Consider the following 22,580-nt stretch of genomic DNA (forward strand, 5'->3'; position numbering starts at 1 on the left):
GGTGTGCCCGTTAGTATCAGAGCCCGATCAAAGAGACGAGCAACTAATTCCCTTTCTATCCTAGTTATGACATTTACACGAATAATTCTAGATTATTCCGCGTTGATGGGTATGATGATAGCTCATTGCCCACGACATAGTGATTAGGCATAGTTGCCATAAGGGAAAACGTAAATCAGGGAGAATTCAAGTAATTTATCTGCATAGTGCTTGGTGACGTTAGGGCGCTGCCACGAACCTAAACGAACATCACATTCCCGTGAGGCGGAGCGAATTTCCGAGCTTCTACTGTTTCCCCATGGGACGTAGCAACACTCACTTTGCAAGTGTGTAAGACTTTGTGGTGTTAATTTCCCCGGCCAATTCACCCTGAAAACATCCAGATATTAGGTCTTCCCATTTGCGATTCCTCTCAAAGGATCCAGGCGTGATAGTGATTGCATCAAGTCTCAGGGTGGACTGGTTCTAGGTAGAACACTGAAAAATTAAGGATTTGGCTAAACCGGAGAGGGATACGCTGGCAGTTGCGGCTCTTAAAATCCTTGATCATTATTCGATCGGTGGTAGGTAATCTTACCCCTCCGAAAGGGAGTTACGACTTCGTAAGGCGGCAACACCCTGAGATACCTACAGAAGGGACGCTTCACTTTAGTTGTTGCGAACCAAGCTGCAAAGAAGTCCCCTGTTAAGGGCCAACATCCAAACTCCGAAGCAAATCGTCTCTTGGCTGTCAAATACACTAGGCACAAGACTCAATGATATAAAAGGAGTCTTGTAACTTCTGTAGGAGATGATTTCGAAATGCATCCTAACCTGCAACATAAACAAAACATCTCATCAGATTTTGTGACTTACCACAATTTCACCAACCCAAATTCACACATCCTTTCAAAACAGAACCATCAAAAAATAACCATCAAAACAATGGATAAGTCTAGGTAAGTCATATACTACCTCTTGATCAATAAATCAGCTCCATGGAAAAAATACTGACCAGAATTCGCAGCGCCAACACCACCAACCCTTCCAAGGCGAAGGAAACCGAGCCTACGGCTCGTGACCAGCCTTCCAAAGACAACTCACTCCCCATCGATCGTTATCTAAACGAGGACAATCGCTACGAGAAACTCGCCGTTGGCGAACCATCGAGCAAACGGGATGCCGAAGAGAAGCTACGAGCTTTTGACAAGATGTGGGAGGCAGCAGGTGGACAGAAGAGCTGAATTGGCCATATGATGGGAATAAGCATGGTCAGGTATCAACCGATATGATGAAGGACGGGCATTTCATGTCGATTGATTGATTTCAAAAGCTGGCTCTGAGAATTTCGTTCGAGTGGAGGGTATCTGGGGAAGTTGTCTAGGGACCCTTTAAATTCAATCCATTCTCTCGTTACTGCCCACATATCTTAAACCAATGCGATCGTGACCTCGTAGAGATACGTGAAATGTACCACAAAACACCAATAAAGCTAGTTTATAAAATAAAAAGTAGAGAAAAGGATTTTTTGGATGAACGTAGGTAGTCATCTTACTCCAAGTCGTCCCACGCAGCGTCACCCCCTTTTTAACGCCAAGCCACAATACCAACGCCACAAATACCTACATAAGCCACTCAAAAAAGGGGTCAGACCGATAAACATACAATTTTCACTTTAACTAGACGCGGAGCACAACTCCAGCAGCAGTTTACCATATGAATTTTCCAAGTTAACATCGCTACCGAGCCTAAACGCTATCTATATACAAAGCAACTCGCTCGTCGGCTCTCTTCTATCACCACAAACCAATTCATTCGTCGTCCCAGAGTCTTCTACTAATAATGATAGGCCTAGCCTGGTCCCAAGGTCCGTTGATAGCGTTCTTATACTTCTGGAGGCCAATAAGCCACCAGCTGCAGCCGCCCATGGCGACGACGGCAATGACAGTCGCTACTAAAACCCCCAAGAGCCCGCTTTTCCACGGCCACACGTCGTCCCTATCTCCGCCTAGTATCAGGCCGACTCCGCCCCCAGCGCCGATCACGAGTAGCGCAGAGAGAGCGACGTGGTATTTCCAACTGTGGTGGCGGGCATAGCGTCTAAAGACGGGGAAAAGGCCAAACACTTCGATGCTGAATAACGTGAGGCTAAAAACTTGTCCCGTGGAGGGCAGCCGCGAGGCGAGCACCGTAGACGCCATTAACGCCGCGTTTGTAGAGAGTGATGCCGGGAATTTAACGGGTCCCGAGGAGTAATCGTAGAAAAAGATATTTAGCGCTAATAACCAAAATGACATAGCCCAGATGCTATCGGATGAAGTAGATCGAGTTAGAGATTTTAGGATAGGTGATAATCCAAGGAGGGTAAAATATATAAGAATAGCGGATTTGATCGTGCTGAGGCGGAGATTGGCCCTGCCATTACGTAGCGGAGAAGATGGACGATGGGTCGGCACTTCCATAGACTCGGATGACCGTCGGCCTTGCGATGCGTTGGACTGGAGAGATGTGGCCGATGCGGAGTGGGACTGTCGCGTAGCCACTAGACTTCCTTGTGGATATGTCCGTTCCGTCGCTGCTAGATTGGTTACCGAACTTCCGGCAGACGGCGTACCTCCTCCCGCGGCATTAAACCGGCCTCTCCTACTCTGGTCTCTTGTTGATCGGCTGCGGTTACTACGGCGCCTCTGCAAAGCCTCGTCTTCGTCTTCCTGACCAACCCACCAATCCCACAACAACCATCCCACAAATGTCGCGAAGCTGCCCCAGCTCACAACGGCCACAGGGGACACGCGCTCTTGGAATATCCCGACAAAACACACGACGAATATGGTAACGGAACACACTTGCTGTAGGATCACGGTCGAGTCGGCTACGAGAGGCCAGAATTCGTATGGTTGGAGACGCGGGTTGCGCTGGAGGTTCTCGAGGAAGGTGGCTTGGTCTGTATAGTTATCCGGGTCTAGAGGTAGCTGTTAATACCGACGTTGTAGATGCTATACGGGGTGGTAGTCGGTACAAGATTGTTTCACCCAGAGTAGTTTCTTCCAATTGCGTCGCCGGCGACGGCTCCTGCTCCGACTGCCAAGCTTCGAGCTCATCTTCCGCGACCGCGACTCACCGCGGCTGTCGTTGATGCCGTTGGGTTCGAAACCCGATTGTCGCCGCGAGAGCGGTGCTGTATTGAAGGCATCTTCGGGCGCAAGGTGGGATCGGGCGGTTCGCGGCGAATGTAACTCGATGGGTAGAGTGGCCGCACGCGTTATTCCGGGTTGCGGTGGTGGTAATGGTGGTGATGGTCCATCGCACATAGGTTTTGATGCCGCGGTTGTCGCCGAGGAGCCAAGGCTAGAAGTAGACATTTCTAGCTTCGTATCCGGTCGGTCATCGAAATTGGGTCTGGCGGCCGAGGTCTGGGGTGGGCTGCTCTACAGCCTTGTGATGATATGCATGTCGGACAATGCGTAGCGGGTGATGGAGAATGGAGAATGATGAATTGAATTGGTTCTAGACCCCTGAACTTTGAAGGGCTGAGCCTTTGAAGTTGAAATTTTGGTGGGGGTGAATGGCGCTCTGTCCCCAGGCCTTAAGATTCAATTGTTAAGCCTGGGGCCCCACTCGACTTAACCTTAGATGGCCTTTAGCTAACGTCAGCCACATAACCAAGCCGTCGGAAAATTCCATTTCCAAGGTACGCGTACGGGAAGGAACAGCTGAAAGTCTTGGCAAAGTTATCATTATGCGATGCATTAAGTTATTAGAACAGAGTTTAAAAGCTATAGCTCCATTGGTTTTAACTGGTCTCAGTTGGCCGCGACTGTTTACCCTTAGGTCGGTGGCCCCATGACTAATAGATACGAACTTTTATGCCGAATTACAAGGATTTAAAACTTTAGTTAAGGGGGTCGAAAGGTCGCGATCCCATTTGGTATAGCGAGATCTAAACCTCATTATACCAATAGGCTATCTCTTCCACGCTACTGCCCGTTATATGGCTGCCTACAGAAGGCAGTCCGAGCTGGCCTAGCTTCCAGGCAGATATCCCGTGCGATGCTACATTTTGACGTCACTGTTAATGTTCGACTTCACCGCAAAGAAATCTGCCTATTTTGAATGGGTAGTACTTGGGTAGCTGGATATATAGATATTAAGGTATGTAGGTAGCACCTATTTATCACACGTGGGAGAGTTAATTAAATATCAATTTAACTTGACGAAAACCACTATCTATATGTTGCACCGTGGCGTCGATGTTTGTCTCAGTGTCGGTGCAGGTCGAGATTCTCGGATTGAAAGACACACAAAGGTTCAGAAGCTTGTTTTATTGTAATTACTATGCTATTGTACGCATGGTATCGACGACTTCGGTCAACCTAGTCGAGTCAAGCTTTTATTTCATAAGCCGAAAGTCTAGACAGGTCTAAAAATGGAAAGCAACTCTTGGCAATTAGACCCTAGGTCCTTGCCAGATTCGGATGATGGTAGAAGGTTATTGGATGCTGAGCGGTTGGTTTAAATAAGGTGGATAACATGGGGATGCGATTTGGCTCCTCATAGGGGAGTTACGGTGCAGCTACACTGCTAGTGTCTACCAATGTAGGGCAACCACGGAAAGCCCGGCACCTATGACCCTTACCAAGTATCAATTAATCCTGTCCTTACTTCACAATCTGAAATCGCGGCCCCTTCATCCATGGCAGCCATGGATCACACCAAACCATTTCAACATTTTTCAAAAGGTACGTACGAAGGAAGAAAAACACCAAAACTTCAATGATGTGCAACGGTTGGGCTTTATGTTTGGTATTGGGATTTGATGAAAGGAATTATCTCAGCTTCCTTATATGTCGTTGGTGAATATTTAGCGAGGCGCAGCTTCTGACTGTCACGGCTGGTGCCATTACATTTCGTCATATTACGATCCAAATGCTGATCCTCAAATGATAGACCTTCGGTTTTTAGTCTTTTTCAGTTACATGTAAAAGGTCCGGTCACAAGTGATCCGAAAAAATCAACGAGAAGGATTCGGTACCGGATGGTGCATGGTACGGTGCACGCAGCAACAAACTTCAGGTATGTAGATATTTTCATATAATACTCCCGCTTCGTCCCGCGGAATAATAGGTAATAGGTAGAGGTGATGGAATGTCTTAGTGGAGGTTTGCACGTTCCCCATTTTAACCGCATATTAATAAACGCGATCTACAGTGGTGTTAGTCGCTCCCCACTAGTCGCTACCCACCGGTTGCTCCCTACTAAGTTGGACCGAATCACTGACCCCAAAGTCCTAGGTAGTAGCCCAGCCAGCCCAAGCTTTTAAACATAGCAGCCTAGTTTCTCAATGCTTAGTGCATTTACATTGAATCGGCGAGCTCAAATAGGCACTTGTTCATGCAGCTCTGCCAATTCGCATCAACTCCCGTCAACTCCCCCGAATAAATAAAAAGAACTCGGGTCGTCCAGGTTGTCCAAGTCAACCAAATCAACCAGGTCAACCAGGTCCGTCCAACAAAGTCGGCCTAATCTTCCTCATTCGAAACCGTGTTACTTCAAAGGTTTCTCTCATTTATCTCCTCTATTTGAACAACATTCCGATTCATTTACCGTGTGACCAACCCGTCAACCATACATATCACATGGACATTGGAATTCTAGAAAAATATTCACTTGGCGACATCGCGTTGTAAAATCAATTTCACTTCCTCACGTTCTTGTCTTCCTTTATTTTCTTGAAATCACCCCACAGAGCCACAGAGACAAGGGCGCATTTCGTCCACCCATAATCCCATAATCCCAATTTCTCCCAATCAAACGATTCTTACCTAATAATATCCTCAGCCTGTCCGCTCGTCAGCACCGCGTACCTGACAGGCTTGGTTCAACTTGAATCGATCGCCAAGAGTTTAGGGGACCGTTTAAACCCACACAATCCCTACGACAATTCTCCCGATTCTATCACTACTACAACATTAACCCTCTCGTTCAGTTTCGACTGTTACAGAACTTGGTTTGAACGCCGAGAGATATCCATAATCATCCTAGGGCCTTGTCGCCGCTCACGTTTGAGGCCATTTTTCGCAGAATACTTGTTCTCGTCCAAATCCTACAAATTCCTTCCAATCCCTCATATCGAAGTCATTTCTTTTTTTAAAGGTGCACATTGCACAACCACTCAAATCTTATCTTTCAATTAAGCAACAGATCAGTAACAGATCAACAACCGACAATCATTTCGTCATGAAGACCTTAACAGCCATCTTATGCACCCTCGTGGTCGCGCCCCTAGGTCTTGCAGCTCCTATCGTTACACACGATAAAACTCCGAGCCACTTCAACGATGCATCGTCGCATATGCAACAAACAACACAATCGGTGGAACTACACCAGACCAGACCCTACTTACTCCCTTTCTTCGCGACGTCACGAGTACCAGCAGAGAAGCGTCCCAAGGTTATTATCACAGAAGATGGCCAACGTATGCAAGTACCAGACAACCTTGCAGGCGCTAGATCTTGGGAAACACCTAATGTTCTTCACTTCCTCTCCTCGCTAGCTCACCCGAAGAAGCTATCGCCATTCCCCGAATCCAGCATCATGAGAGAGGAGACGCGTGCGAACAACGCCGAGATCGAACCACAGTTAACTATTGTGGAGTTGGAGACTAAGGCAGAGCGCGAGTCCTGGACCTATCTACCTTATGTCACTGAAGACAATGTTCTGCATTTCAAGTGTGTGCATAAGGTCACCGATAAGAGCGTGCTCCTTCCCTTGATTGCAGTCCCTATGCTCCTTATTGGCATAATTCTCGTCACGTTATTAAGCGTACTTCGTCATTTGTAAGTATTGATTCTATTCAAACTATTATTACTATTTTTGGCTGACTTTATTTTAGATATCGCTCTGTTTGTTCTGCCGAGCGTGGGGCAATTCGCCTTGGTGACGAGGAGACCGCGACGCCCAGCCGTTCGCTAAAAATTGCCTGTCCACCTCAGGAGCCTCAAGTTCTCAAACCTGATTTGGAGGTGGATTCTTTAAATGACTGCGCTATCGACGAGAAAAGTTATAAGTCGTGACGATCCGGGGGGTCTTTTCCATTATGATACCAAAAAATCGGTCTTGGCGTTTGGGATCCGAGCTGGCATTGCTCGAGGGCAAGCATTGAAATTTTGTTTCACCAGAAAAAAAGCAACGCACTATCGCCGAGGCTATGCAACATCAATTGATTCACGCTAGGAACGAGTGAATTACGATCTAAAAAATCCAGAGTGGTAAAACGAGTTGCAGTCTTGGCATTGCAACTCGACGATAGCAAATGATCGTGGGAAACATCACCAGGGATAGGGACACCTTAGCACTCTAGGAAGACCCCACAAGGTCACCCACAAGGTCAGCTATCAGGTAGCTTTAGGTAGCTATCTAGACCTCGATCTGAACGAGGCATATCGATCGAATAAGACAAATTCAAAACAACAAATATGCATCGTCGCCTTGTGGATACGAAGTGAGTGATTGTGGTACATACATACATACGACCGATTCCATCGTAACCTAATCTCTGCATACTAGGCAGATATGTATGCACCTAATGATACGAGACATTAGCATATGTGCTAGTTCTGCGCGTCGTGGGCGAATATTGAACACGTGCCACTCATTCCAAAAGTCTAGAATTATTAACATGAGATGCTTATACACGCTGTCAATTCCATTCCATAGTATATGTTCGGTAAGATGTATGAGCCCACAGAATAGGTAAGGTGAATAAACCATCATCAGTCAATTCCCGATCCATCTGACCTTTACTTACCGATTTGTACACGTGCATTGCTTCTGATAGACTTGTCTCTGCGAGATAACTGGACACTCGCCGTGTAGAAGTTCGCAATGGTTCTTGCGGGTATCTGCACGCAAGCGTGAGGCTGCCCAATTGGCATCCCCGACAATGCTACGGACCTGATCTCGAAAGGCTATAGGTGGAGCTATGGCTAGAGGAGTCTAAGCCATCACATCGGAGAATTTTGATTGGGTAGCTCTGCGTTTCTTCCAATCCACGGACGCATTAACATCATCAATGCCTAGCTGCTACTACATGAGAACCAAGCCATGCATCGATCAACGACACACAGCAGAGACAGTAACCCACACTAACGGCAAGTGGTTCAAGGTGAAGAATTCTCTTTCTTTCGCCTCCGTGTCACTCATCTACTGCAGAAGCTGCGGAAGCTGAGGTCAGATATGAGGGAATAGGAATGCCACGCGACTCATTTTGCCTCTACGGCTATTACATCCATTGGACAATTTTACTGCGTTGTATTGGTCGATTAAATGAAGAGCTGAGACCGCCACTTTGAAACATCGATTGTGATTGCGCGGGCTCCTCCGCTCCCAAGCTGCAGAGCCCCAATCTTTGCAACTGCTGCAACCTCTACAACTTTTTTCTTGCTTTGCTGTACATGTTGTATGTACGTATGCCTGCCTATCTGTACGTCTTTCTGTGGCCTGTATGTATGTCTGTACAAGTATCGTACATCCGAATCTTTTAGCGATGCTGCAATCGAAAGTGAGGCGCATGAAGACGCCCGCAGTTGAAAAACTTCGGTCAAAATCGAAAATCACACATAATATGGATGTCGACTCCTTGACTCGCCTATCTACGTTGCCCGACTGCTACATCAAGTACTGTATGTCTGGCCACTTTAGTAATAATGCAACTTGTCAAGTTGGCAAAAGTGTGCAGAGCTCGGAAAGTTGACAACTTCAAGATCTTTCATTGGACGGAGAATTTACGAATTTGTAAGTTTTCAATATTTCGGCCCCCAAGAAAATGAGAATAATATTGGATCTACCAAACTTGGCGAGAGCAGCCAGCCGTTGGAAGTGACGCTAGTCCAGCCTACCTAGCCTACCTAGGGCAGCTACTAGGGCTGTTGTTTGAGAAACTGCAGTGCAAGAACCGGTTAACCCCTCCAAGTGGAAGCCATTCCTGGAATAAACACCTGGGCAGTTTCCCTCCCAGCTGCATCCTCTTCCTTCCCTACACTGCCTACGTACACCTACGTGTACTTGCAAGGTATCTTGTCGCTAGCAATAGGCCGCATATGTACGCGCCGAGTACTAAATCAATACTAACCCGATACTAACGACGCCTTCGAAGCAGGTACCACTCTTCATCACATTCAGACAGTCACGCAGTCACCCACCATTTCTCACTAGTCATATTAAAGAATGGCATTTTGTCTCAGCTCTTCTTCCCAAATCTTCTCCTCTTCCCTCCCCTGTCTTCGCGAAATACCCAGACTTTCTCTAGTCTCTTAGCAAGAAACAAAACAAGTTCAACCTAGAGTTGACACTACCACTCTCTTAAAAAGGGTTATCAATCATTAATATATTGGGACTTAATACCTAAAATAAACTTATCTTAGCTCCAACCCCTCTCCAAAAGGGTTTATTGCGACTCTATATAATACACTTGCGGTTGTACCTAGATATACCCCGCAGCCTTATCGCAGGCCGCGGATCGCGAGTTTGGGGAACTCCGCTTAATCTTTGACGACGCGCTCCAAGTTACTTCGGTTCAGGTACCTGTCTAAGCGTTAGAAGCTTTGTTAAGTTTGCGCTTGCAACCCTCGGCTCCCGAAATGTCTCTCCACGCTGATGATTCCGTGCGGCGGGGTCGCGACCCGAGCAGCGACCGGCGGCGGTCCGCGCGTGGTAGCAGCCCCTCGCTGCTCGACGCCGTGCGCATGCCCTCCCCGCCGGCTGGTTTCAGCTACGACGACTCGGCGCCACGTCGCGATCGTGAACGCGCTGTTTCGTACCGCGTCGGCTCTCCTACCGAAGAGTCGAGCTACTACTCAGACCCGCGCCGCAAGAGCGTAGAGCGTGTGTCGCGCGGGGATAAGGACATGGTTGAAGCGGCGCAGGATGCTTTGCGCCGTGGCGCTGACGCCTTTCTGCCCTCTAAGTATGCGAGCAAGTTTAAGGAAACAGAGGATGAGAAGGCGATGAAGAAGGAACGTAAAAAGGAGAAGCTAGAAGATGATTTGGCTTATGGAAGTGCGGTGGTGAGCGTCCCGACTCCACCATCGGGAAAGTACCAGTCGCCGACTTCGTCATCGGGTAGAGTGCATTACTCCATGCCTGGCGGTTGGGACGATGAGAAGGAGAAGTTGAGATACCCACGCGTGGACGCGTCGTATGTGCCTGCGCCAGATAGACCTGGGAACCGCGATTCTTATGGGAGAGATCCGAGGGCTTCGGGTTTGACGCCGGGCTATGGAGGGAGGAGAGAGCACTCGCCTTTGCCGCCTACTGGGCGGATGTCCTCGTTAACTGTGAATACGGGACACCACACTGCTTCGATGTCCCTATCAAGCGCACCCCCTTCCCCACTCCTAGAATCATACTATGGCACTTACCAATCTATGTCGCCAATGCCATCACCGTTGCTCCTCGCTCAGAGCCCTAGAAACTCGGACGTAATTGAACCACTCTCGCCTAGTCTCTCCGATGGCGAGAGCAATAACGGTGAAAAGAAGAGGCGTCGCGCTCGTTTCCATGACCCAGTTGACGATGCAGCGCGCCTAGCAAAAGCGCTCAAGGGGGAACACTCTCCTCCAAACACTGAGCCTCTGATAGAAATTCTCCCCGGAATGACACATGACCAGGTCATGGAGCTGCGCGTCGAGTACAAGCGGCTCGTCAAAACCGGCGCCGAGCGCAAAGGCGTCAATGTCGCGAAACATATCCGAGCCCGCCTAAAGGACGAAGAACCCACTCTTATGAAAGCGTGCTATACTGTCGCCCTTGGAAAGTGGGAGTCGGAAGCGTACTGGGCTAATTTCTGGTACCACGGCGACAAAACCCGACGAGAGCTATTAATCGAGAGCTTGATGGGACGCCCTAACCGCGAGATCGCGCAGATCAAGGAAGCCTTCTCCGACAAAAAGTACCGCGACTCTCTAACCCTGTGTATGAAGACCGAGCTCAAGGAGGACAAGTTCAAACGCGCGGTGCTCATGGTGCTCGAGGAAAAGCGTATGGAGGACGTCGACGAGTATGGGAGGCTACTTCCAATCGATCGCGAACTCGTGCAGGACGATGTCGAGACCCTATATAAGGCCGTGCGAAGCGATAAGGGAGGCGAGTCGGCTATGATACAGATTGTCGTCTTGCGTAGCTCACACCATATGAAAGAGGTTCTGAGGTTGTATGAGAAGGTGTCCCAAAGTAATTTCGCTCGCGATGCGCTGAAGAAGAGTGGGAACCTAGTCGTAAGTACCTATTTCCCTCCATATCTTATACCATATCTAGATTTGGAAATATGTCGCTAACTTACTATAATAGGGTGAGCTCTTGGCACATATCCTCAACGGCATAATTAATAAGCCGGTACGCGACGCGCTGCTTCTGCACCATGCGCTCACGGCTAGCCGGAAAGACCACCTGAGACGCGAACTTCTTATCTCAAGACTGGTGCGGTTCCATTGGGATAGACATCATATGGCGGCGATCAAGCGAGCGTATCGCGAGCGCTACGGCGAAGAACTAGCGGAAGCGGTGAAGGAGGGGACCAGTGGCGAGTGGGGCCTGTTCTGCGAGCAGCTGGTCGTCACACGCATGCCGGACGATGTCAAGAGCTTCGAGAAAGTAGACGCAGTCCACGAGATCAGACGCTCGGAAGAGAGGGAGCGCGAGCGCGAAAGAGAAGAGAGGCTTAGAGAGCGGGAACGAGAGATGGACCGTGAGAGCGAGAAGGAGAGGGAAAGAGAAGAGAGGCACAGGCGTAGAAAGGAAGAGAGAGAAGACAAGGATAGGAAGGATAAGAAGGAGAGGAGAAGAGAGAAAGAGAGGAGTGAGGGGTTGCTTGTTGTTAAGGATTCCAAGCATCGCGATCGCAGTCACAGTCGGGAGAGGAGTAGGAGTCAGAGACGGGAGTAATTGGATTTGGTATGATGAGTTTTGGTATGGAAGTGTGTTCGATTTTCGATAAGTGAGGATTAAGTAGGGAGGGGGGAGGGTATAGGAAGGTCATATTTACCCATAACGAGCTCTAAAAATTTGATAAATTTTCCATTTACACCGTGGCGACGATATAGGTTGCGTTTCTGTCCGTATTCCTGCGCTCGTCTACCTGGGCAGGTAGACAGGAGGAGAGATTCCTCGCAAACGACAAAAATGCACGAATTGGGCATGATAAGGCTATATATTCATTCGAGCCTTACCCTAGTGGCCCCCCGTCGTATGAGGTGGCTTAGGTATTGCGTAACGTAGAGCGCCGGACGGACTTTGGGTGCGTCATACAGCAGCGTCGTAGAGCCAATGGGAACGGCTTTGGAAGAGATTGGGGAAATTATTCGCCAATCGGGCGCGTTTCCAGGGGTAGATCTTTGCGGGAAGGATTGTACGGCGTTTTTGGCGAATGATCGCCTTTTGATGCCCGATTGGAAGCTTACCTACCTTGCTTTTTGAAGGGTTTGGGGAGCTGGGTTTTGGATCGTGAGATGTGGTTGGGAATGTCGGGGATAAGAATCCTCATTTGAAAGGAACAGGACGATGTTTTCTAGTGCGCCTACGGTCATGTTTAAGTACTATATACCCTACCTATAAAACATTGGATGAATGAAAACTCGGTATTTATACAAAATCCTAAGGGGGCCGAGTATTCTCGCTAATGCGGCTTGTGGTTACACAACCGAAAAGGGGTAGCATCGCACACCGAATTTATATAGATGAGGACAATAGAGGTTGGAGAAGAATAAATTAATTCAGCTTTAGCCCCTCAAGTGTCCTTATCTCTTTATAGACGAGAACATCCAATTATTTTTCAACATAAATTATTAACGTTGTCCAAGACAAAGACATCTAATATCGCAACATCAACGCCAACACCAAAACCAACAACGAACACACTACCACGACCGATACAACCGACGACGGCCTCTCAATCTTATCCAACGTCCCCAATTCCCCTCTCTTCCTCCCCACCCCCTCATCCCCTCTCCCCCGCCACGGAACGTCCATCCCAAAATCCCCCAATATCTGCTCTGCCGTGATCTTAGCCCCGGCAAGCACAATCGGGACCCCAGTCCCGGGATGCGTGCTCGCGCCGACGAAATACGCATTCTTCAACCCCCGCGCCCGCGTGCTAGGTCGGAATGACAAGACGTTGAAAAACCCGTGCCCGAGACCCAGGATCGATCCTTTGTCTAGGTTGAACCGCGCTTCCCAGGTTAATGGGTCGTTGACGCTTTCGTGGATTATGGAGGCTTGGAGTGGTGCGCAACCTGTTCGTGCGGAGATGGTGGAGAGGACGGCGGTGCGCGCTTGCGAGATTAGGGCTGGCCAGTCTTGGTTTCGGGGGAGGCCGGTTTTGGGGTTTGTGGATTGTAGGAGGTGTCCTGTGGGCACGAGCACGATGATCGCGTCGCACCCCTCCGGGGCCGCGCTCGGGTCTACGCGGCTGGGGACGTTGACGTAGAAGCTCGGTTCCTTTGGGAGCTCTTTTCTATCGAAAATAGCGTCGAAGGACTCGCGGTACTCGTCTGCGAGGAAAATGTTGTGGGTTTGTAACTCGGGGACCTTACGGTCTAGGGCCCAGTAGAACGAGATCGAGCTACAGGAGCTGTCGCGTTTTTGGAGGGACTTCGCATACCGCTGCGTGGAAGGTGTCTGCGGGAACAAATTCGAGTACGCGTAGACGAGGTCCGCATTCACAACCACCACATCCGCATCCAGCGTCTCCCCAGACTCCAACTCCACCCCCTTCGCCGTCCGCCCATCCCCACTTGTAAGAATCCGTTTCACAGCCGTACCCAACCGAAACTCCACCCCCTCCCTCCTCCCAACCCGCACCAGCGCCTCCAGAACGCTATGAAACCCACCCTTGGGATACCAAATCCCCTCCGCGAGCTCCGAGTACTGCAGCAGGGAATACGTAGCCGGCGCATCGAACGGGGACATCCCCATATACATAGTCGCGAACGTAAACACTCTCCTCAACCGCTCCGTCCAGAAATACTTACTCGCGCGTCCCCAGATGCTGTGCAGCGGGTGTATCTTCAGCCCCGTCCACACAAACCCGGGACTCAGCAGGTCCCAGAACGACGTGAAGTTCCGGTGCAGCACCTCCGACACGCTGAGCTCGTAATGGTCGTGCGCTTCGCGCAGCCAGGAAAGATACCGCTTAAACCCGTCTACGCCTTCATAACGCTCGATCTGCGTCTTCATGCGCGCCAGGTCCGGGGTGAGTTCGAAGGGCGCGCCGTCGGCGAACCAGACGGAGTAGTTTGACGGGCAGCGGAGGAGCTCCACGCCTTCTTTCTCGAGGGAGGTGTCCAAATCATGGAAGGTTTCGTGGAAGAGCTTGGGCAGGAGAAGCAGCGAGGGCCCTTGGTCGAAGCGGTAGCCCGCGTGCTGGATTATGCTGCAGCGTCCGCCGGTGAAGGGGTTCTTCTCGACCACAGTTACGGAGAATCCGGATTGAGCGAGGCGCGCTGCGGTGGCGATGCCGCCGGCGCCGGCGCCTGGAGTTCGTTAGTGCGTGATGTGAGGGGGAAGGTGGGTGGCGTTGCTTACCGATGACTATGGCTTTTTTACGGGTTATCTTGGTCATTCCTCTGATCCTTGACGTAAGTAATCCGCCAAATTGACAGTGTTATGAGGCTGAATATCTATAATATAGGCTGTTACAGAGATATCATTCGGGAAAAGTCAGATATATGTTGTTCTTCCACCTAATCAGTATGCCGGCGAGACAGATTTGTCGAATTGGTTCCGAACTTGGATAGTGTCAACGCTCAAATACCATGTGTTCAGTTGGATAGGAAACTCATACTCATATGAAAACTTACTTATATAGATGAGATGGTGAAAGCCCTGTACAGAATGTAATTAAAATATCTCATATCACAGCCTGGTCGCCCAAGAATGAACGGCTTCTATAAGAAACTTGCCTGGCGACCTAGGAAGATAAGGATTCCAACAAATCAATAGCTGGGATGGCTTGCGATCGGGGATCGTTCTTGGTGGCGCTCCCATCGACCCGGGAAATACATATTGCGCTAAGAAAGGAATTAGGTGCTGTTTTTCATACGTTCATGCCTTTCCGAATCCGACTTGATGATTCATCACTAGAATCTGCAAGTGCTAAGTTAATAAAATGCCCCCTACTTTGGCCAGCAAAAGCACAACCTACACATTGTATACGCTCGCTATCACTTGGAGATTTGAGTTTCTCGTAGAAGATGTAAGGATCGAGAGATATTGAATCATCTTTCTACCTAGGTAGTCAATAGTAAATTTATCGTCGGCCTAGTTAATCTATAATTATACGTAAATTATGATATGAAATCTGGACTTGGGATTGCTATCCGGCTCACACCCAAAAGAAGGACGTAGATAACGCTTCTAGTCAATACAAAATTTATCGTAGCTTCATACATGTCGTAAATCACTTTTCAGCCAAGAGAGTTCTCCACACAACCCATAAACGTCTCCATAGAGGAACTGTTGCCCGTCCTCTTTGAATTTGAACACCGGCCCCTTTTCCTTCTCGTAACACCCGCCCTATCTCCATATAACTTTCAACAGCTATTATCATAGGAGCTCGAACTTCGTGGGGAAGCAAGTTCATCACTTTCCGAGATTGGTCGTATTCCTTGAATGCCAGCTCAAGCAACCTCTGTCTGAGATTTTCTACCTTTGGCTGGTTCGGATCTCTGAGGATGTCCTCGGGCGTAATGATCTCTTCCTTCAGCCAATTCGACGGTAGGTAAACACGGCCCATCTCCGCGTCTATTGCGATGTCGCGAGCGATGTTTACATACTGTAATGCATGTCCCATCGTTCGGGCAGCATTTATGAGCTCTGACTTACTACGGCTTGAAAGTTCCGTCTCGCTATGGTGAAAAACAAGCCTCAGACATAATTCCCCAACAGAACTTGCGACACACTGAGCATAAAGCTCTAAGTCTGCCTCGTCCTTAATAGGAAACCGAATATTCCGTTTTTCTGGATAAGTCCATCTAAAAGCGAGGTCCGTCTTGAAACCTTGCAAGAGCTCCGTGAACGGTTGCCTGGGTAGAAACTTAACCGGCAGGAATTCTAGCGCTGACCAAGCCTCCTCTGGGAAAGTACTTTCCACATAAACACTAGCATGATGTGTTGATGGGGATTGACCATCCGAAGAGGGGGCATAAACTAGGTCAAGGTATTTAGAAAATTGAGAAATCCATGAATGAGCCCCGCCTTGTGTACTAGATTCGTCTACTAAGTCATCTGCGACTCTGCAAAACGAGTACCTAGAAATGTTAGTATGCGAAATGAGATGTGGTATTGATATTACATACAGAAGGATTAGGTCGATACGAAGACGTCCAGGAAACGTGGAACTAGCTAAGTAAAAGCTTCTGCTTTTTCGCCGCAACGTTTCTATGGCTTCCCTTATACCCTTCACCCGTGTCATGTCGTATGTTGCTGGATCGAGAAGGACGGCCTTGGCAAGGAGGCCGAGGGGAGATAGATTTGGCACATCGGGAAATAGGTTAGAAAAGGTGTAAAGGACTGCCAGCGCTCGATCAAATGCGACCATACCGAAAACAACTAGAGCATTCGTAGCAAGGAAGAAGATAGCCTCTTCCAACTCGAGACTACCCCATACGCACCAGCCTAGTTTGGTTCCAGATTCAATGGACCAGGTGCCCCGTCCCAAAGCCAACTCGTCTACAACCCATAGATACACCGTCGGGATTATGATTGGTGTCGCGACGTTAACCAGAGGAAGTCTGATTATAAAGTAGCCAGAGAGTGACCACGTGAAGAGAGCGAATGGGCAAGCCCATATCAATATGAGTCCGAGGTAAGTTCCCTCACCTCCTCTTTTCACAAGATAAGCACCACCAACAATAGAACCGACCAAGAGGATTTGCCCTAGTATTTTTATCCATCGCGACTTGGTAGAGGAGTCATTCTTATTCGTGAGGAATTGGGCGTGAAGAATAGGCTTATTTAGTAATGTGTATAACATCGATGTGATGTAAGTCTGAATGACGAAGAAGAATAACTCCTCAGCCGGAACGCTAAAGAGCCGTAATCCGACGATCGCGTCAGGGGGGTATGTCCAGATGCCATGGCGCACTAGATAAGAGTCCCATGGCAGTGTTGCAAAGAAGGCTATGAATATTAAGGTGTATGTCTTGTATAAGTCGAGCTTTGTGAGAAGAGGTCTCGAAATGAAGGTGAGAAGTCCGGCTAGAGGGATGGTATACTTGAGATGCCTGTTCAATGAATTAGCTCAACATCTTTCTGTTAACCGCCAAGGAGACCTGTTTTGTAGAGTGGAGAATAACTTACACAATGGCATAATCATAGGCCATAGTGGATGTCAGATCTCACCAGCGCGGCGAGTTTCGTAGACATACACATTCACCTCACAGTACGGCGAGAGAATAAGGTTCACTTATGAGATCAAAAGACCAGCAAACTTAGAGTAGATAACATAACGCCTCATCGGAAATCGTTTCAACCGGTGAAAAAAGGGTAGCTATCCATATTGACTTCGGACTTCGGTTTTATTAGCATCAGCGCCAGGTGTAGCACAAGGCTTAGTTCTACAGCTGGAAGGATGTGAGACAGCCATGATGATTCGTCGTTTTCAACAAATGCCTACGTCATGAGATCATAGAAACGCCTCTCTGAAGCCAGGAATGAGATAGGTACGTAGGTAGTGTGTAAAAGCAAAGAGTACCAAGTACAGGGAATCCTTATTGAGAAGCGCTACCGACGCCAAACCCGTTAGTTAGGGAATACTGCTTCCGGAATTAAAGTTCGCGCTAATCTATGCAAGATCGCAAGATATCGATTAAACGGTGCATTGTAAATTTAACATTTCCCTCGACCAATCAAGTGTCGCACCCGTCTCATCGGGATTGGGATGGTCACGGTTACATTCAACCAAGATCTGTCTCACTTCGACACCTAAGAGCCTCAACCCCGGGAAACCGTAAAAACGTAACCTGACCGCATTTGACTTTTCCATCCTCGTCGCTGTTGGGAAGGAGAGCAATCGAATAATGCTGGCTGCCGGTCACCGAGCCGCGCAGGTGTGTCTGCGATCGGCACGACTCCCTCTCCCCTCGAGATTCATCCACCCAAATCCCACGATACGAATCTCCCGCAGCTCCCCAGTCCTCTCACAGCTCAGACTATTCACACAAACACGCCATCTCTCAACCGACCAATCCACCAACCAATCCCGAACCCCCGACGCGATCCTCTCCCCCGAAACAACCAGCCCCCGCCCCCCTCGCCGCCGCCGCTGGCGCTCAAGCCTAATCTTCCTAATCCTCGGGATCTCCCTCGGCACCGCCCTGCGCTTCACCCTCTCCCCACCAACCCCGCCCGCTCCAGGCTCCGACGAAGACGAATACCTAACCACGCAAATCCGCACGCAAGGCGCCTCCCTCGCACTCGTACAATCCCTCTCCCAAGACCCAAACTACATATCCTGGGACGCCTACTCCGGGTTCTCCTCGCCTCCAACCCACACCTCCAAACCCAACCACACAACCGTCGTGCAATCGCGAATAACCAGCGGTCCGCTCTCCGGCTCCCGCGGACTCCCCTTCCAACGAATCTTCCACAACCCCTCTTCAGGCGAAATAATCTCAATCCTGTACTTCGGCTCCGGAACCAGCGGATGGCCGGGCGTAGTCCACGGCGGTGCTCTCGCAACGCTGCTCGACGAATCTCTAGGTCGGTGCGCGATTCTCCAGTTCCCGTCGCGCACGGGCGTGACCGCGCGCTTGGAGCTGCAGTACCGCCAGCCGACGCTGACGTCGGGGTTCTACGTGATCCGGGCGCGGCCGATGGCGGACGAGCGGGACGGGCCCGAGAAGCGGGAGCGGAAGATGTGGGTCGAGGGCACGTTGGAGACCATGAGTGGGAAGACTTGTGTCGAGGCTAAGGCGCTGTTTGTTGTGCCCAAGGGGGTTACGCTGAAGCCGCTTGTGGAGGGGTTTTAGGGGGTGGGATGCTAGGGTTTTATGGGATGAGATGGAGTGAGGATGGGACTTGTGTATAAGACAGATCTGGCATTATCGCATGGACAGGCGTTACGGCGCCGACGGCGAATGTAAAAAAGGATACCAAGTAAAATACAGAGCAATAGGTCATATTCTCGTGGTCTACCTAAACATACGACAGCTATGGTGATAGTGACAGCAAACAATAAGCGAGATTCGTTAAGATGCCGATACCGCCATCATTCTCACAAACCAGCCATCTATTCTAGTATAACGATACGGGTGAAGAGACTGGCAACCAACAAATTTTAGTTGAGGCTAATATACTCGACGTAGAATCGACCTTTCTCATCAACAATCCTCTAGAGGGAATGTGGCCGTGGGAGAGGTTCAAGAGCCCGTAATAGTCGGGTATTTGACTGTGGCGATAACTCCCTGCTTCTGAGCTGTATATAGGGGAGTGGAGATTGAAGGAAAGTGGTGGGGTGGGAATATGCGTCCACGTGAGACCTAGCAATCGTTACAAGCCCCGGCGCCGGCAAATCAAGCGGGTTGGGGTAGCGGTAGCCCGGCACACGATAAAGCGAATCCTATTGCGCTTGTTCGGTCGGAGCCAACGTTTGCATCGGTGCTGGGGGTTGACTGTAGTTTGCTGCCGGACCACGGCCTCCGCGATACCCTCCTCTGAATCCACGATAACCGCGGGTTTGGTAACCTCTGCCGTAACCTCGCCCACCACGGAATGACCCACGAGGATTGTCAGTTGAGACTTGCTGATTGCCTTGGTTACCTTGATTGTTACGCTGTCTATTAGCTGTTCTCCCATTTTCATTCTGCCCATTAGGGTTACTAGGACCAGTTGGTGGTTGCGGAGTTGTAGATGGTTGTGGCGTTCGACCGCTTCCCCCACGTCCAGGACCGCGTCGGCGGACAAAAGGTCGCCTGGAGGCCTTAGGTTTTCCTTCAACCGAGAATTCGATCTTCTTTATCGGATTCTCGGCCATTGCAAGACCTGTTAGACCGAGACGGTCCCAATCCTCTTTTGGTGTAGTCCAAGCTTGAAAGACATTTTCTAACTTCTCGAGCTTTTGCACTTCTGGTAGCCAACAGCGCACGTACTCCCCATCCTTATCGTAATCGAAAGCTTGCTTGACGGGATTGAAAATGCGTGCTTCGCCTCGCGGGTCATTCCCCACTCCGGATACGTATTGCCAGTTTGCCCAGTTAGATGAGACGTCGTAATCGACTAACAACATCTCATACCATTCAGCACCATAGCGCCAATCGATGCTCAGGTGTTTTGCAAGAAAACTAGCGACATTCTGACGGGCACGGTTCGACGTGTAACCGGTGTGCAACAACTCCCTCTGAGATGCATCAATCAACCCCATCCCGGTAGTACCATCAAATACTCTTCGTATTGTTTCAGCAACCTCACCCACCGACCGCTGTTCACCGTCTACTTCTTCTTTCTCGACCGATTTCCACTTATTAGCATGGTCATCTCGGAATCCAGAGCGTAAGAAGAGCTTCTCCTTAAACTTCCTGTTGCAGAGCCTCATATAATCGCGCCAAAGCAACTCGAACCGTATGGCTTTTGTTCCTTCGTTTTCTCCCTCCCCGTATCCCTGCGACTCGGATAATGACTCGTCTTTTCCATCTTCGTATGCCATAAGTCTATCGTGGACCTGACGGGCAGTGATGCATCCTTGCGCAAGATAGGCCGACAGCTTCGTACTGAAGTCGCTTCCCAGTAGCCCGTTTCGTGAATCCTTATACAAGTATGCGCTTCCTGATTTGATCAGGTACTCCAATCTCTCGTGGGCGCTTTCCTCGCCACCTTTGAAAGGGTGTGCTGACTTAGCCCCTTCGGGAAATGGTGGGACGCCGGACAGAACCTCATTTATAGGACGCAAGAGCGATTCCTCGAATTTTTCGTACGACGAAGGGATTTCGAAAGGCGAATCTTGATGCGGAATCTTAGATTTTTCGATAGGTTTTGGTAGATCATCTTTTGAGGGAGTAGGTAGAACCGTGCTAGGCTTCTCTCGGAGGGGTTCCATCATTTTCCTGTAAGTCGTGAATACATCGGGGAGGTCTTGAGATGCGTCGAGTTTTACATTTTGGCTAGAGACGTAAGTAACCAGCGAATTCGTGCGCCAAACTATGATCGCAACTTACTCGTCGATGAAGTATTTCTCGTCGATCCATGTTCGGAAGTCGACACCTAGACTAGAACATGTCTCCGATATGGCTGTTTCGTCTCGTTTCTCCTCAGTACCTTCTTCTCCTATTGTCCATACGCCCCCTACAGTGAGCTCATTCTGTCGTAGACCTTCAATCAGCGTCTTCAATACCTCATCATATGGCCCTATCCTAATCGTCAAGTCGTTGCCTAATTTTTCGAGATTGTCTTTCAAATTCCAAAACGATTGGGCGATGAACCTAGCTCGGTGCGGCCCGCATCTCCAGTAACGACCAACATCACTTTTAGCTTCGGGAAAAGGCGACTTGATCCCTTGCTTCAGAAACCCTGAAACCTCAATCTGATGCGGAAGCAAGACGCAGAGAGGGAGAATATGCGTAAATCCATGATCAGATGTAGAAGCGAGATGATGTAGAATAGGATTGTCAGAGACGCGCAGGTCGTGGCGTACGACGTAGACGAGAATATTGCTCGTCGACATATTCGTTGGGGAAGAAGAGATGTGGAGAGATGTGCCAAATAGTCGATTATAGCTGGGCCTTGAAGCTGTAGCTCCGTATCAGTTAGATTGGGCGAGAATAGCTGGCATGAATAGCTACGAGTCAAGGTAATAAACACGTTTCTAAAAAGGGTCTACTAACTAATAAGGAACCGAAATTCAGTGGATCTGGCACAGCTCCGGCGAAATATAGCTAGTCGACAGACACTTGACGTCTTTGATAGCTTGATCGTGCTCATGCTCAATCCCAAGCTTGAGAAGACCCTATGCGCCTAGATCGACGCTAGCGAGGCAGCATGGGGCGATGCCTGTTAAGGGAAAGCAGTCTGGGCTCCAAGGTCAGATTCTGGGCCAGCACGGCTGAAAATAAATCAGATCCTCACATTTTTGATCGCTTCGGCCGACGTATAATAGGTACAGCAAGGCTTAGCCCACTTATGCCTGATAGGCTGGTAGGGACCAACTGGGGTATTGGTGTCTAGGGTCGAGCTAGAGGTAGACCGGCTTTGCTGAAAATGGCAAAAGCAGTTCCAGATCAAGGTGTTATGCCCTAGGTTAGGTTGCCACGCTAATGTACGGAGCGGCTCAATAACACACTGGGTGTAGATGAAAGTGAGATATCCGAGAACAGGTGCCGAGAAGCCCGCCTCGAAGGCCGCATCTGCTGGATGTAGGGGTCTGCTCCACGGTGTGCTTGATGTAGCCTTGAAGCTTGCCAGATCTGATGTGGCGTTCTGCAAGAAAGTAATTGGACCGTAGCTTAGGCTCGTGAGAGTCGTTGTATTGTTGTATATGCGTATGAAAGTGGAGAACAGAGTCGGAGCAACACGATATGAAGTGAGACTCCCCCCAGAGTGCTAGACGCTGTAGCAAC

The 22,580-nt window shown here is 49.4% G+C and overlaps 8 protein-coding genes across 8 annotated transcripts; 4 read left to right on the plus strand and 4 right to left on the minus strand.

Annotated features, from left to right (window-relative positions):
• Window positions 1-924: 924 nt before the first annotated feature.
• Window positions 925-1,223, plus strand: GGS22DRAFT_187206 (uncharacterized protein; the record flags this gene model as incomplete). The annotated part of the gene is made up of 2 exons (XM_047964556.1): window positions 925-938; window positions 1,007-1,223. 2 exons carry the CDS (start codon window positions 925-927, stop codon window positions 1,221-1,223), a joined length of 231 nt encoding a protein of 76 aa, XP_047819809.1.
• Window positions 1,224-1,687: 464 nt separating this feature from the next.
• On the minus strand, window positions 1,688-3,704 carry GGS22DRAFT_159509 (GPI2-domain-containing protein). The gene is made up of 2 exons (XM_047960795.1): window positions 2,999-3,704; window positions 1,688-2,941 (listed from the first exon to the last, which is right to left on the minus strand). Exons 1-2 carry the CDS (start codon window positions 3,339-3,341, stop codon window positions 1,791-1,793), a joined length of 1,494 nt encoding a protein of 497 aa, XP_047819810.1. The 5' UTR covers window positions 3,342-3,704; the 3' UTR covers window positions 1,688-1,790.
• A 2,512-nt stretch (window positions 3,705-6,216) lies between these two features.
• GGS22DRAFT_187208 (uncharacterized protein) lies at window positions 6,217-7,052 on the plus strand (the record flags this gene model as incomplete). Its single annotated transcript, XM_047964557.1, has 2 exons — window positions 6,217-6,815; window positions 6,872-7,052. The coding sequence occupies 2 exons, from the start codon at window positions 6,217-6,219 to the stop codon at window positions 7,050-7,052; spliced, it is 780 nt and encodes a 259-aa protein (XP_047819811.1).
• A 2,417-nt stretch (window positions 7,053-9,469) lies between these two features.
• Window positions 9,470-11,949, plus strand: GGS22DRAFT_122310 (Annexin). Its single transcript, XM_047958261.1, has 2 exons — window positions 9,470-11,252; window positions 11,326-11,949. The coding sequence occupies exons 1-2, from the start codon at window positions 9,618-9,620 to the stop codon at window positions 11,917-11,919; spliced, it is 2,229 nt and encodes a 742-aa protein (XP_047819812.1). The 5' UTR covers window positions 9,470-9,617; the 3' UTR covers window positions 11,920-11,949.
• Window positions 11,950-12,726: 777 nt separating this feature from the next.
• Window positions 12,727-15,195, minus strand: GGS22DRAFT_159516 (phytoene desaturase). Its single transcript, XM_047960796.1, has 3 exons — window positions 14,832-15,195; window positions 14,557-14,759; window positions 12,727-14,504 (listed from the first exon to the last, which is right to left on the minus strand). The coding sequence occupies exons 2-3, from the start codon at window positions 14,591-14,593 to the stop codon at window positions 12,844-12,846; spliced, it is 1,698 nt and encodes a 565-aa protein (XP_047819813.1). The 5' UTR covers window positions 14,594-14,759; window positions 14,832-15,195; the 3' UTR covers window positions 12,727-12,843.
• Window positions 15,196-15,288: 93 nt separating this feature from the next.
• On the minus strand, window positions 15,289-17,689 carry GGS22DRAFT_159518 (Squalene/phytoene synthase-domain-containing protein). Its single transcript, XM_047960797.1, has 3 exons — window positions 17,332-17,689; window positions 16,329-17,255; window positions 15,289-16,280 (listed from the first exon to the last, which is right to left on the minus strand). Exons 1-3 carry the CDS (start codon window positions 17,352-17,354, stop codon window positions 15,431-15,433), a joined length of 1,800 nt encoding a protein of 599 aa, XP_047819814.1. The 5' UTR covers window positions 17,355-17,689; the 3' UTR covers window positions 15,289-15,430.
• Window positions 17,690-17,762: 73 nt separating this feature from the next.
• On the plus strand, window positions 17,763-19,296 carry GGS22DRAFT_122353 (HotDog domain-containing protein). The gene has a single exon (XM_047958262.1). The coding sequence runs from the start codon at window positions 18,051-18,053 to the stop codon at window positions 18,999-19,001; it is 951 nt and encodes a 316-aa protein (XP_047819815.1). The 5' UTR covers window positions 17,763-18,050; the 3' UTR covers window positions 19,002-19,296.
• GGS22DRAFT_122360 (cryptochrome) lies at window positions 19,297-22,012 on the minus strand. The gene is made up of 3 exons (XM_047958263.1): window positions 21,849-22,012; window positions 21,183-21,746; window positions 19,297-21,128 (listed from the first exon to the last, which is right to left on the minus strand). Exons 2-3 carry the CDS (start codon window positions 21,686-21,688, stop codon window positions 19,592-19,594), a joined length of 2,043 nt encoding a protein of 680 aa, XP_047819816.1. The 5' UTR covers window positions 21,689-21,746; window positions 21,849-22,012; the 3' UTR covers window positions 19,297-19,591.
• Window positions 22,013-22,580: the final 568 nt, after the last annotated feature.

This window comes from Annulohypoxylon maeteangense (assembly GCF_022496945.1).
Source record: "Annulohypoxylon maeteangense strain CBS 123835 unplaced genomic scaffold GGS22scaffold_6, whole genome shotgun sequence".
Classification (NCBI taxonomy): domain Eukaryota; kingdom Fungi; phylum Ascomycota; class Sordariomycetes; order Xylariales; family Hypoxylaceae; genus Annulohypoxylon; species Annulohypoxylon maeteangense.